The sequence below is a fragment of the Myotis davidii genome, unplaced genomic scaffold, assembly GCF_000327345.1.
Source record: "Myotis davidii unplaced genomic scaffold, ASM32734v1 scaffold1565, whole genome shotgun sequence".
In the NCBI taxonomy this organism is placed as follows: Eukaryota; Metazoa; Chordata; class Mammalia; order Chiroptera; family Vespertilionidae; genus Myotis; species Myotis davidii.
The window spans coordinates 184,615-197,952 of NW_006295743.1; the positions used below are offsets into that span (position 1 = coordinate 184,615).

Consider the following 13,338-nt stretch of genomic DNA (forward strand, 5'->3'; position numbering starts at 1 on the left):
GTATTGCTTTTTCTCTTTAAAAATGTACCCCAGCCCAGACAGTGCTGCTCAGTGGTCGAGCATTGACCGATGAACCAAGAGGTCACAGTTTGATTCCTGGTCAGGGCACATGCCTAGGTTGTGGCCTCGATCCCCAGTGGGGGATGTGCAGGAGATAGCCGATCAATGATTCTCTCCTCATTGATGCTTCTATCTCTCTTTTCCTCTTCCTTCTTCTCTCAAATCAAGAAAAAAATATATTTAAAAAAATAAAAAAAACTTACCACATATCTATTAGGTTCTTTGATATCTACTGAGGGGAAATGTTCCTGTATGATGAAATCTAATAATGTCCTGGAAATTAAAAGGAGATAGCATCAGTGTTCCTCAGAATACAGTATTGAATATTCAATCACCTAAATCCACCCTTGCAATTCATTAATTCATTAGATTCCACACTTAAAATTTTATTTTACTTTAAATTTTTTTGTTAATCCTCATCTGAGGATATTTTTCCATTGATTTTAAGGGAGAATAGAAGAGAGAGAGAAAGACAGAGAGAAACATCGATTTGAGAGAAACACATTGATTGGTAGCTTCCTGCATGAGGGTCCAGGGTCCAGGCCAGGGAGGAGCCTGTAACCAAGGTACATGCCCTTCACTGGAATGGAACCCGGGAGCCTTTGGTCTGTAGGCCGACACTCTACCCACTGAGCCAAACCAGCTAGGGCTCACACTTAAAATTTTTAAAAATTAAATTAAGACTGTACCCCCAAAACAGCAATAGAGAAATATTTCCTCAATATTAATCAAAACTGGAACTATGTTTCTAACATCATATTAGATTCCATCTTACTATGTTACAAATTCAGATTAACTCAATAAACATCCATGGAATATCTACAAGCCCTGTGCAAGTGACAGGAAGAAGAAGGATAAGACTCAGACCCAGCCCTCAAAAAGCATATAGTTGATTAGAGGATAACATATAAAAAATAATGACATTACAGCACAATGAATGCAATAATGAAAATATATACGAAGTATAAAACAACAGAACAGCCCCGCCAGAGTGGCTCAGTTGGTTGAGTACTGTCCCATGCACCAAAGGGCTACTGGTTCAATTCCCGGTCAGGCCACATACCTGGGTTTCAGGTTTGATCCCCAGTCGGGGAGCACACTGAAGGCAGCCAACTGATGTTTCTCTCTCTCTCTCTCTCTCCCCGTCCCCTTTAAAATCAATAAAAACATATCCTTCAATGAGGATTAAATAAATAAATAAATAAATAAATAAAGTATACTTATTTATTGATTTAAACCAAAAATATTTAACTTGGTGCTCTCCCTCCAGGGAGCATGCCCATGCCATTCCCTCCCCCGTCTCCTTTCCTCAAAGGCACGTATCCCCTCACCTCCAAGGGACCCCATGAGACTTGCAATCAGGGGAGCAATGGACAGCAGCAGCTCCATCTGGGCTAACCCCCTGAACCTGTCTCCAAGGCCCCCTTTTCTCTGACTTCCCCGTGAGCTAAAGCAGCCCATCCTAGGCTCTCCTGTTGCTTCTTCTGTGCCCTTCCTTCTTTCATTGTTCTAAGTATATTTTTGCTGCAGTCAATAAATTCTTGCTTGCTTTTCTCTCCCCCCCATTCCCCCAACCCACACACACAAATTAACTTCCCAAGACATAAATAAGCATTTTTCAATTGTCTTCTACCTCTTAAAAAATGTCATTTTCTAACCTTAGTAAATCCAGTTCACCATAATGAGCCAAAATTTCTAATGATCCGATTCTAAACCATGATTTTGCAACGCGAAGCACTACTGCACCTGCAAAAGAAACATTTATTTCAGCATAAACTATTTCAAACTATGCAAACATCATCTAAATCAGTGGTTCTCAATCTTCCTAAGGCCGGGACCCTTTAATACAGTTCCTCAAGTTGTGGTGACCCCCAACCATAAAATTATTTTCGTTGCTACTTCATAACTGTAATTTTGCTACTGTTATGAATCATAATGTAAATATCTGATATGCTATATGTGTTTTCCGATGGTCGTGACCCACAGGTTGAGAACCGCTGATCTAAATGCTTTCTTAAAAAATAAAATTATTTTAATAAAAAAGAATTCAGTATCTGTATTGGAAAAACAACTAACTTATACCCTCAGAAGGATGAAGGATTTTTTTCTATATTTCTTTAAGCCTGAATCAGTTAGAATGTTAGGAGCCACAACACTTTCAGAAATACCAAGGCTCTGACCTAGCTAAAGACTGCTCAGTTAAGTCATTAGGTTCCAAACATCAAAATCCCACTATCTCCTCAATTGTGATTTAGTGAATTATTGAGTTACTAGTGGCCCAGTGCATGAAATTCATGCACATTAAGAGGGAATTAATTAGAGGGTGCAGGGACACAAGCCTCACATCCCTGGGCCGGCACAGGGGGGATGGGGACGCGAGCCTCACATCCTGGGACCCGTTGTCAGGGTCGGGGACAAAAGCCTCAAGCCCCCAGGCCAGTGCAGGCGACTGGGACATGAGCTTCACATCCCGGGGCTATTGCCGGGGTCAGGGACATGAGCCTCACATCCAGGGGCTGTTGCCGGGGTCGGGGATGTGAGCCTCATGTCTCCAGGCAAGTGCAGGGGGTGGGGACGCAGCCTGCTGATCGGTCGTTAAGTGACAGCTTCCCGACCAATTTGCATATTATCCTATTATAAGTATAGATTTCTATGGCATAGTCCCTGCAAGTTCTTTTCATCTGTGTAACTAACTGAAAGTTAACTTCAATAAATAAATGTTTGCATATGTTCTAACTATGAATACACTGAAGAAATAAAGTGAATCTATGCATTTTGTATTTGGGCTTGTTTGTAATTCTGTATAACTGCCTTCTGTTTTGATTATAGACGTTAGTAACACAATTAATAAATAGAATTCATGTTTCTTGCTTTTAGGAAATGCTGTACTTACATGTGTTTAGATATCAGGGTGAAGTCTATCCAAGGGGCTCCTGCTTTGTTGGTGCAGTTCTTCAATAGACTTCCTGCTACCTCTGGGCCTTTGTGCTGGTCTCCCCTGCTCTACCTACCTCACATCCTCTTCACCCCACCCTGAAATCTTTCCTAATTTATACTCAAGATCAATTCCCAACCCTGGGCGGGTAGCTCAGTTGGTTAGAGCATCATCTGATACACCAAGGTTGCGGTTTTGATCTCCAGTCAGGGTACATACAAGAATCAACCAATGGGTGCATAAATAAGTAGAACAACAAATCAATGTTTCTCTCTCTCTAAAAATTAATAAATTTAAAAAATATATTTTAAAAGATAATTCCCACTTCCTCCATAAAGCTAAAATGTTCCCCCTGTTACTGACTTCAGATCTTTTATTGTCCATCTGTTCCATGTATCTAAGTCTTTTCTCTATGGAGACTAAGGACTATGATATATATTCACTATTCCTGGACACCCTAGAAGGAAAGTGTGTGAACTTTCATGTACTAGCTTTGTAACATTTTGTCAACTGTCCATAAACATTTTTTGTTCACTTCCCAGATGTTTGCTGTTTGAAATGGATGGATTAGTGATGTAAGAATGTGGGAAAGGAAATGCTATTATAATATCACTAGAGGCCCGGTGCACAAAATTTGTGCACTCAGGGGGGTCCCTCAGCCCAGCCTATGCCCTTTTTCAGTCTGGGACCCCTTAGAGGATGTCCACCTGCTGGCTTAGGCCCACTCGCTGGGGGATTGGGCCTAAGCTGGCAGTCAGACATCCCTCTGGCAGCCCGGCAGCCCTCAGGGGATGTCCACTTGCCAGCGGGGAGCAGACCTAAGCTGCAGTCAGACATCCTTAGTGCTGCTGAGGAGGTGGGAGAGGCTCCCACCATCACCACTGTGCTGGCAGCCATCAGCCTGGCTTATGGCTGAGCAGAGCTCCCCCTGTGGGAGCGCACTGATCACCAGGGGACAGCTCCTGCATTGAGCATCTTCCCCCTGGTGGTCAGAGTGTGTCATAGTGACCAGTCATTCCCAGTCATTCTGTTGTTAAGGTCAGTTTGCATATTACCCTTTTATTATATAGGATAGAGGCCTGGTGCACGGGTGGGGGCTGGCTGGTTTGACCTGAAGGGTGTCCTGGATCAGGGTGGGGTCCCGCTGGGGTGCCTGGCCAGCCTGGGTGAGGGGCTGATGGCTGTTTTCAGACTGACCAAGCCCCGCGGAGACCCAAGCTCCCAGCCTTTCCTTTTTTTGTTGTTTTTATTCGCTCCAGCTCTGTGGCCATGGCGACTAGAAGCAGGTGTCTGGGGTTTATTTACCTTCTATAATTGAAACTTTGTTGTCTTGAGAGGAGGCAGCAGCTGGCCAGGAAGCTTGGCTTCCTCCATCATTGGGGCAACCAAGCCTCCTGCTTGCTCTATAATTGTGGACATGGCAGCTGGAAGCAGGTATCTGAGGTTTATTTACCTTCTATAATTGAAACTTTGTTGTCTTGAGAGGAGGCAGCAGCTGGCCAGGAAGCTTGGCTTCCTCCATCATTGGGGCAACCAAGCCTCTTGCTTGCTCTAGCTCCGTGGACATGGCGGCTGGAAGCAGGTATCTGAGGTTTATTTACCTTCTATAATTGAAATTTTGTTGCCTTGAGAGGAGGCAGCAGCTAGCCGGGAAGCTTGGCTTCCTCCATCATTGGGGCAACTAAGCCTCCTGCTTGCTACAGCTCCGTGGCTGTTGGCCGTCATCTTGGTTAGGTTAATTTGCATATAGTCGTTCTGATTTGGCTGGTCGGCATGGCTTAAGGTATGGTCAATTTGCATGTTTGTCTATTATTAGGTAAGATAATGCTGAAATATCTGGAAGAACCACGGGTCATTCTTTAAGAAGACTGAAAAGATGTCCAATATCTATTGTTTTTAAAGAACTTAGTCTTGCACCCCTATGTTCACTGCAGTGCAATTTACAATAGCCAAGATCTGGAAGCAACCCAAGCACAATCAGTAGATGAGTGGATAAAAAAGCTGTGGTACATTTACATATGGAATACTACTCGACTGTATAAAAGAATGAAATCTTACCCTTTGCGACACCATGGATGGACCTGGAGAGTATTATGTCAAGTGAAATAAGCCAGTCAGAGAAAGATAAATATCATATGATTTCACTTATATGTGGAATCTAATGAACAAGATAAACTAACAAACAAAATAGAAACAGATAGAAAACAGACTGACAGCTGTGAGAGGGAACGGAGGTTGTGGGGCTAAAAAGGTGAAAGGATTAAGAAAAAAACAAAACTCATAGACACAGACAACAGGGGGTAAAGGGGTGGGGAAGGTAGAAAAGGGTAAAGAGAGGATAAATAGTGATGGAAGGAGACTTGACTTTGGGTACTGAACACACAATACAACATACAGATGATGTATTATAGAACTGTACACCTGAAACCTATACAATTTTATTAATCAATGTCACCCAAAAAAGTCAATAAAAAAAACTTAGTCGAATTTTATACAAGTAATCTAAAAACTGGTATTACCTCGTTCTTTCACAATGTTCCCATTGTAGAACTGATCTCTCCATACTTCATCATCACTTACAACTATACTGGAACATAAGAGAATCAAACAATTAAAGTTACACTTTAACTGCAAGCAAGCTATCAAGAAGCACCTAAAGCTCTAGCTGGTTCTGCTCAATGGTTAGAGCATCAGTCATAGACTGAAGGGCTACAGGTTCTATTGTGGACAAGGGCACATACCTCAGTTGCAAGCTCAATGGCTCAATCCCCGGCCCTGGTCAGGGCACATGCAGGAGGCAACTAGGCGATGTGTCTCTCTCACATCTATGTTTCTCTCTCTCTTTCTCTCCCCCTCCCTCCCACTCTCTCTAAAAATCAATGGATACTGGCACAAGAACAGGCAGATAAATCAATGGAACAGAAAAGAGAACCCAGAAATTTACCCAAACCACTATGCTCAATTAATATTTGACAAAGGAGGCAAGAGCACACAATTGAGTCAAGACAGTTTCTTCAATAAATGGTACTGGGAAAATTGGACAGGTATATGCAAAAAAAATGAAACTAGACCACCAACTTACACCATACACAAAAATAAACTCAAAATGGATAAAGGACTTAAATGTAAGTCATGAAACCATAAAAGTCCTAGAAGAAACCATAGGCACCAAAATCTCAGACATCTCTCATAGCAATATGTTTACTGATACATCTCCTAGGACAGTGGTCGGCAAACTTGCGGCTTGGCAAACTGCAGCTCATAAGCCACATGCGGCTCTTTTGGCCCCTTGAGTGTGGCGGTATTTTGTGGAAGATCCACCCTCAAGGGGCCAAAGAGCCGCATGTGGCTCACGAGCTGCAGTTTGCCAACCACGGTGCTAGGACAATGGAAACTAAGGAGAAAATAAACAAATGGGACTACATCAAAATAAAAAGCATCTGCACTGCATAAGGAACCATCAACAAAACAACAAGAAAACCCACTACATGGGAGAACATATCTGCCAATGATACATCGGATAAGAGGTTAATCTCCAAAATATATAGGGAACTCAAACAACTTAACAGAAGGAAGACAAACAATCCAATTAAAAAATGGGCAAAGGACCTAAATAGACTCTTAGCCAAAGTGGACATACAGAAAGCCAAGAGACATATGAAAAAATGCTCAAAGTCACTAATCATCTGAGAGATACAAATCAAAAAGACAATGAGATATCACCTCACACCAGTCAGAATGACTAGCATCAACAAATCAACAAACAACAAATATTGGTGAGGTTGCAGAGAAAAGGGAACCCTAGTACACTGCTGGCAATGCAGACTGATGCAGCCATTATGTAAAACAGAATGGAGTTTCCTCAAAAAATTAAAAATGGAACTCCCATTTGACCCAGTAATCCCACTTCTAGGATTGTACCCTAGGAAACCCAAAACACTCATCAAAAAGAATATATGCATTCCTAGGTTCATCGCAGTGCAATTTACAATAGCTAAGATTTAGAAATAGCCTAAGTGCCCATCAGTAGATGAGTGGATTAAAAAGCTGTGGTATAAAAATAAAATGAAGAATAAAAATCATATGATAATACCAACAGATGCAGAGAAAGCATTAAAAAAAAAAAGCTGTGGTATGCCCTAGCTGGTTTGGCTCAGGGGATAGAGCATTGGACTGCAGATTGAAGGATCCCAGGTTTGATTCGGGTCAAGGGCACATACCCGGGTTGTGGGCTTGATCCCCAGTAGGGGGTGTGCAGGAGGCAGCCAATCAATGATTCTCTCTCATCATTGATGTTTCTCTCTATCTCTCTACCTTCCTCTCTGAAATCAATAAAAATATATATTTTTTTAAAAGCTGTGGTTAAAAAAAAAAAAAGCTGTGGTACATTTACACCATGGAATACTATGCGGCAATAAAAAAGAAAGAAATCTTACCATTTGCAACAGCATGGATGGACCTGGAGAGTATTATGCTAACCAAAATAAGCCAGTCAGAGAAAGATAAGTATCACATGATCTCACTCATATGTGAACTCTAATGAATCAAATAAACTAATGATCAAAAATAGCCCCAGAGACATAGAAGCATGAACAAAACTGTTGAACCTCAGAGGGAAGGAAGAGGAGGGTCGGTGGGAAGAGATCAACCAATGAACTTGTATGCATATATGCATAACCGGGGGACACAGACAAGGGGGTGGTGAGGTCTCGGGGGGCAGGGATGGGAGCAGGCTGGAAGAGATTAATGAGGGAATAAGGAGGACCTATGTAATACCTTCAACAATAAAGATTTTAAATATAAATAAATAAATAAATAAAATACATAAATTGAAAAGAAATCAATGGGAAAAAAATATCCTCAGGTGAGGATTAACAACAAACAAACAAACCAAGAAGCACCTAAAACTGCCCTGGCTGGTGTTTCTCAGCCCACACACCGAAGAGTCTAGGGCAGGGATGGGCAACCGCTGGCACTTGTGCCAAACATGGCACGACAGTAACTTTTGCTGGCAAGCGAAACCCTCAGTGATGAATTTTGTTATGTCTCATAATAGGAGTAGCCTGACGGATGAAAGTAGTAGTTAGTGCATATCTCTGAAGGTCACAAAATATAAACCTGATGTAAAATCTCTGTCATCAGTGATGCAGCAGCAAAAGTCCCTCTGATAATATCAAACAGAGTCATAAAGTTTTCTGTTGGACTATCAGTGTACATGTATACATTAAAAAATAAATGTATTTTCCATCATCATATACTGTGTTTTTGTCGCTTGAATGAATATTATTATTTCTTCAAGGTTCTTCACATATGTACACCTTAAGAGATATCAAGTAGGCATAACATGTTCTCAAAAAAATAGGGTTGGCACGCAGAAGAATTTTGAGTCAGAGATTTTGCTGGTTTTGGCACGCACTCACAAAAAGGTTGCCCACCCCTGGTCTAGGGTTTGATTTTGAGTCAAGGAAATGTACCTAGGTTTCAGGTTTGATCCCCACCCCATCAGGGCACGTTCAGGAGGCACGTGTCTCTCTCACATCGATGTTTCTCTGCTTTTTTTTCTCTCTCTTTCTCTCCCCTCCCTCCTTCCTTTCCCCCCTCTCTAAAAATCCATGGGGAAAATATCCTCGAGTGAGGATTAACAAAAAAATAACAACACCTAAAACTTTAAGAAACTATAAGCAGAAACTTATCTGCTCAATTTACTGTTTCTGGACATAACATAATCCAGTCCTGAAAGTTAGCTCCAAGGAAAGAGGAGTTACCTTGCAGCTCTGCTGGTTGGGATTCCAAGATAGTACATAGCCTCACTACACAAAAATTCTCTCACTGAGGAGCGAAGTACAGCTCTGCCATCACCATTTCTACAGGAAATAAGATTAAAAGATTTTCAATGATAAAGACAACATCATTTTAATTTAGTTAAATTAAAAAAACCAAACAAATGAAAAAACTGTACCGGGAGTATGGGGTCTTTCCTGAGCCTTTTAATTGAAGTTCCCATTTTTCACCCAGCCTTCAAAAAATATGTAAGTATTAGAAAATTCATGTAAATATTTAGCAGAAAATCTATTCAAGAAAACATGTGGTACCTGTTCATGTAAGTTCCAATAAGATGGGCTCTTCCATCCCCAAGCTGATCTGCCCATATTCCAAACTAAAAGGGAAAAAGGAAAATCAGTCATGTTTATTAATCCCTATGAGCTTTTATAGTAATTTTATAGCCAAGGCTATTTCATCAAAATTGAGAGTGAGCTCTCGGGCCGACATCTTGGTGAGGCAGCAGTGGTGCCCTGCCCTCTGAGTCTCGCAATGCCACCCAAGGACGACAAGAAGAAGAAAGATGCTGGAAAGTCAGCCAAGAAAGACAAAGACCACGTGAAGAAGTCGGGGGGGGTGGGGGGGCGTGTGAAGCGGGTGGGGCAGGCCAAATAGAAGAGGTGGTCCAAAGGCAAAGTTTGGGACAAGCTCAATAACCTGGTCTTGTTTGACAAACTCTGTAAGGAAGTTCCCAATGACAAGCTTATTGCCCCAGCTGTGGTCTCTGAGAGACTGAAGAGTCACGGCTCTTTGACCAGGGCATCCCTTCAGGAGCTCCTTAGTAAAGGACTTATTAAACCAGCCTCAAGGCACAGAGCTCGGGTAATTTACACCAGAAACACCAGAGGTGGGGATGCCCCAGCTGCTGGAGAAGATGCATGAGCAATAGGTCTCACGGGCTGTACATTTTGAAAAATAAAACTTTGTTAAATAAAAAATATTTTTGAGAATGAGGTACTGCATTTTGGAGATTACAATAGTCAACAACTCTAATAAAAGTGAAACTAAAATTCAATCAGTAAAACATAAGTGAAATTTATTTTAAAAATATAAACTTAAGACATATAATCAATTTCATTTCATCTTAGAGCTGAGTTTACATTTGTTAGGTGTAGAAAACATAGACCTGATCTATTTAATTCCATAATATGAACCAGGAACAATTTCTTAGCAGAAAAATTTCCTATACTGTACATTTGCAATATAAAATCAGGAACACACTTGTACCTGAAAAATTGCTTTTGAACTTGCATGATGAGCTGTTTCCAAACTCTTCTGCTAAAATTTGTTCGTGGTTGTTCAACTCCTAGCTATGCCACTAGTTGTGGAATTTGTTTGTTACTTAATCTCACTGAGACTAACCTTTCATTTCTGTAAAATGGGATAATCCTTGTAAGAATTATCACTAATACAGGGATGGGCAAAAGTAGGTTTACAATTGTTTGTATGGAAAATAATACAACAATTAATAAATAATAATACAAGAATAAACTCTGTGGGGGGGCAGAATGGGAGGATAAGGACACATATGTAATACCTTAATCAATAAAGAAAATTTAAAAATAAATAAAAACAAAACAAAAAAAGAATAAACTCTGTTTCACATACAATTGTAAACTTTTACCCATTCCTGTGTATGCAAAATGCCACGTACTAAGTCCGACATTTTCAAGTGTTCAAAAGATGCTAATTATTATTGCCAACAATTATTGCTAATTCAGATGTCAGTCCATTCTCCACATAGAAGTTACTGCCACCAGAAAACTTTTTCTAAATTTCTGGGACTAGGAGGGAGGTCCTATAAATTGCCATATCTCCTATACTTACCCATATCACAACTTAATGTTATTGGAATTTGTTTAGTTTTCCATCCCTTCCCCCAAAGTATTAGCAATTTGAGCAAAGGGGACAAGTCTTATTCAACATCATAGCTCCTGGCATTTAAAAGGAGTTATATAAACAGCTGTGGAATATTTAAACAATATTTACAGTTCTGGAAGAAAAACATGAAATCGAGAAGAAAAATGTGTCCAGTAATTTAATTTTTTATCTTAACTAGGACTGGGCCACCATTAATTAATTTTAGCTGTGGAATATGTCTAAAAGCACAGGTATGAGAGGTGCTCTCAGCATATTCTGGAAAGTTCTAAAGTTGCCAATATGTTCGCTATATCCCATACCATGAAAGGTAAGCAGAAAGAATGGTGAACCCAAAGCTGGGAGTGAAATCGGGAAACAGGACGGTAGTTCTCCATTAATAAAAGAGAAAGCATTGCCCTGGCTGACATAGCTCAGTGGGTTGGACATCATCACATGCATAGAAAAGTTGCTGGGTTTGATTCCAGGTCAGGGTACATGCCAGGGTTTCGGGCTTGATCCCCAGTGGGGGGCATGCAAGAGGCAGCTGATTGATACTTCATTCTCACATTGATGCTTCTCTCTCTCTCAAAATCAATAAAAATATGTTTTTTAAAAAGTGAGAAAGCATTTACTGGACTTTAAGTTCAAAATGGCAAAGTCATACTTATAAACAAATATAATTTCAAATCAGGGAGGAGTAGCAAGAGGAGAAATATGAAATTGATAAAAGTATAGTCTAATTTACTACCCAAAACAATACAAAAAAAGTATAGCTTAACAACACAGCAGGGCTTAAGGTTTGCATTTGTACTTTAACAGCACATGTGAGTACTGGTATAAATGCTGATAAATTTACCCTATATGGAAATGACTTTTCAACCCATGGGAAAAACTGTAAGGATCATCTAGTCCAGAAGATTCTAAACTCAGAAACATAGTTCAGCAAAATGTTGAGAGTTATTTCTTAAAAACAAAGCAATCACAGACTCCTGCAGTCAAATATGTTTGGAAAACGGGTGAGTCAAATAAAATTAAGCAGATTTCTTTCCCATGGCACTTCTCACAACTGCTACAATGATCTTGGTCAACCCTGGCACATTACTGATCAGGACACCGAGGTTCATGTTTGTTCTAGATGACCCACTGAGTCCTTTTCAATTCTAATGGTCATGCCACTTTGCTTCTTAGCTTCTCTGTTAATTTTCCTTCTTAGGTAGTAGAAAAATGGAAGCAATAAAAAATCTGAAAGGAATTAACTACCACAACAAAGAGAGCTTGATACTAATTATAAGAATAGTTATCATGAAAGCACTTTTCATATATTTCCTAACTTAATTCTTACTCCAACTCTATTATACTTTGCTATTTGTCCTAAAAACTATTCCTGAGTAAGCCAGCCACCAAGAAAAACAGTGTTAAGTTAATCTTCTTTAGCTTAAAGGAAAGTCACAGCAATTTCAACAATTGGTTCTGTGTTCCTTCTCCTTTCTTTTTTTAATGTGTTTTTATTGATTTCAGAGAGAGGAAGGGAGAAGGAGACAGGGATAGAAACATCAATGAGAGAGAATCACTGATCAGCTGCCTCCTGCATGCCCCTCACTGGGGATCGATCCTGCAACCCAGGCATGTGTCTTGACTGGAAATGGAACTGTGACCTCCTAGTTCATGGGTTGACTCTCAACCACTGAGCCACACTGGCTGGGCTCCTTCTTCTTTTAAAAAAAATTATTAGAGACCATACCTGAACTTGTTTCATTTCTAGAAGGTACCTTCCTAATTGCTTCAGCATCTATAAAATCCCCAATTAATCTGATATAATTTCCAGCAATTCTAAAACTTTGCTCTACAGCTATCTCAGCAAAGTTAAAATCTATTTGTCCTTCTAAGGCTTTTATATTGACAAACTGTGCTACCTGACTTTGCCTAACTCTCTTCACTGAATGAGTCCTGTAGCAATAATTCACAGAAATTCTATACTTGTGCTGGCCCAGTTTTCTCAATTCCATTAAAGAAATTTAGGCTCGAGAAACCAAGATGGCTGCATAAACACCTGAAATTGCTGCCTCGCACAACCACTGCAAAAATACAACTAAAAGACAAAACAGACATCATCCAGAACCACAGTAAGCCTGGCTGAATGGAAATTCTACAACTAAAAGGAAAGAGAAAAGCACATTGAGACTCAGAGGAGGTGCGGAAGTAAAGTGCAGAGGTACAGAGGCACACGTGGAAAGGGCTGGCAACTGAGGACACGGTTGTCTTTTTCAATCAGGAGGGAGACACAAGCTCCCGACTGCTCTGAACTCCAGTTCCCGATGAGTCTCTGGGGACCCAGACTCATATGGGGAGAAACTGGACTATCTGGCATTAGCGGAACTCGAGGGCGGCTTTCTCTCAGAGGTGCTTGCAGCGATTACTGTGGGAAACTGAGACCCGGGGCCTCTTAGGGCAGGGTTGAGGATCAGCCATAGCTGTTTGCTCCGCCCTGTTGATTCCCCGAGACCCTGCCCCACCCAACCTGTGCACAGAGGCTTTTGCATATGAAGGACCTGGCCCTTTGAGATCTGAAATTACCTACCAAACTGCAGCTGGGTCAGAGAGACCCAGAACATCCAAAAGAAGGCCCAAGGACCCACAGCAGCTTGCATTGCTTCACAGCGCGG

The 13,338-nt window shown here is 40.9% G+C and overlaps 1 protein-coding gene and 1 pseudogene across 2 annotated transcripts in view; one reads left to right on the forward strand and one right to left on the reverse strand.

Annotated features, from left to right (window-relative positions):
- The window catches only part of LOC102766187 (UPF0061 protein ETA_18310), a 49,722-nt gene that overhangs the window by 29,448 nt on the left and 6,936 nt on the right, over window positions 1-13,338 (reverse strand). For both annotated transcript variants that reach the window (XM_015568246.1, XM_015568245.1), the window contains 6 exons: window positions 9,088-9,152; window positions 8,955-9,011; window positions 8,761-8,859; window positions 5,515-5,582; window positions 1,719-1,806; window positions 264-333 (listed from right to left, as the gene is read on the reverse strand). In XM_015568246.1, the coding sequence (XP_015423732.1) occupies window positions 264-333; window positions 1,719-1,806; window positions 5,515-5,582; window positions 8,761-8,859; window positions 8,955-9,011; window positions 9,088-9,152 (447 nt within the window). The remainder of the gene's footprint in view (window positions 1-263; window positions 334-1,718; window positions 1,807-5,514; window positions 5,583-8,760; window positions 8,860-8,954; window positions 9,012-9,087; window positions 9,153-13,338) is intronic.
- Window positions 9,201-9,697, forward strand: LOC102765898 (annotated as a pseudogene).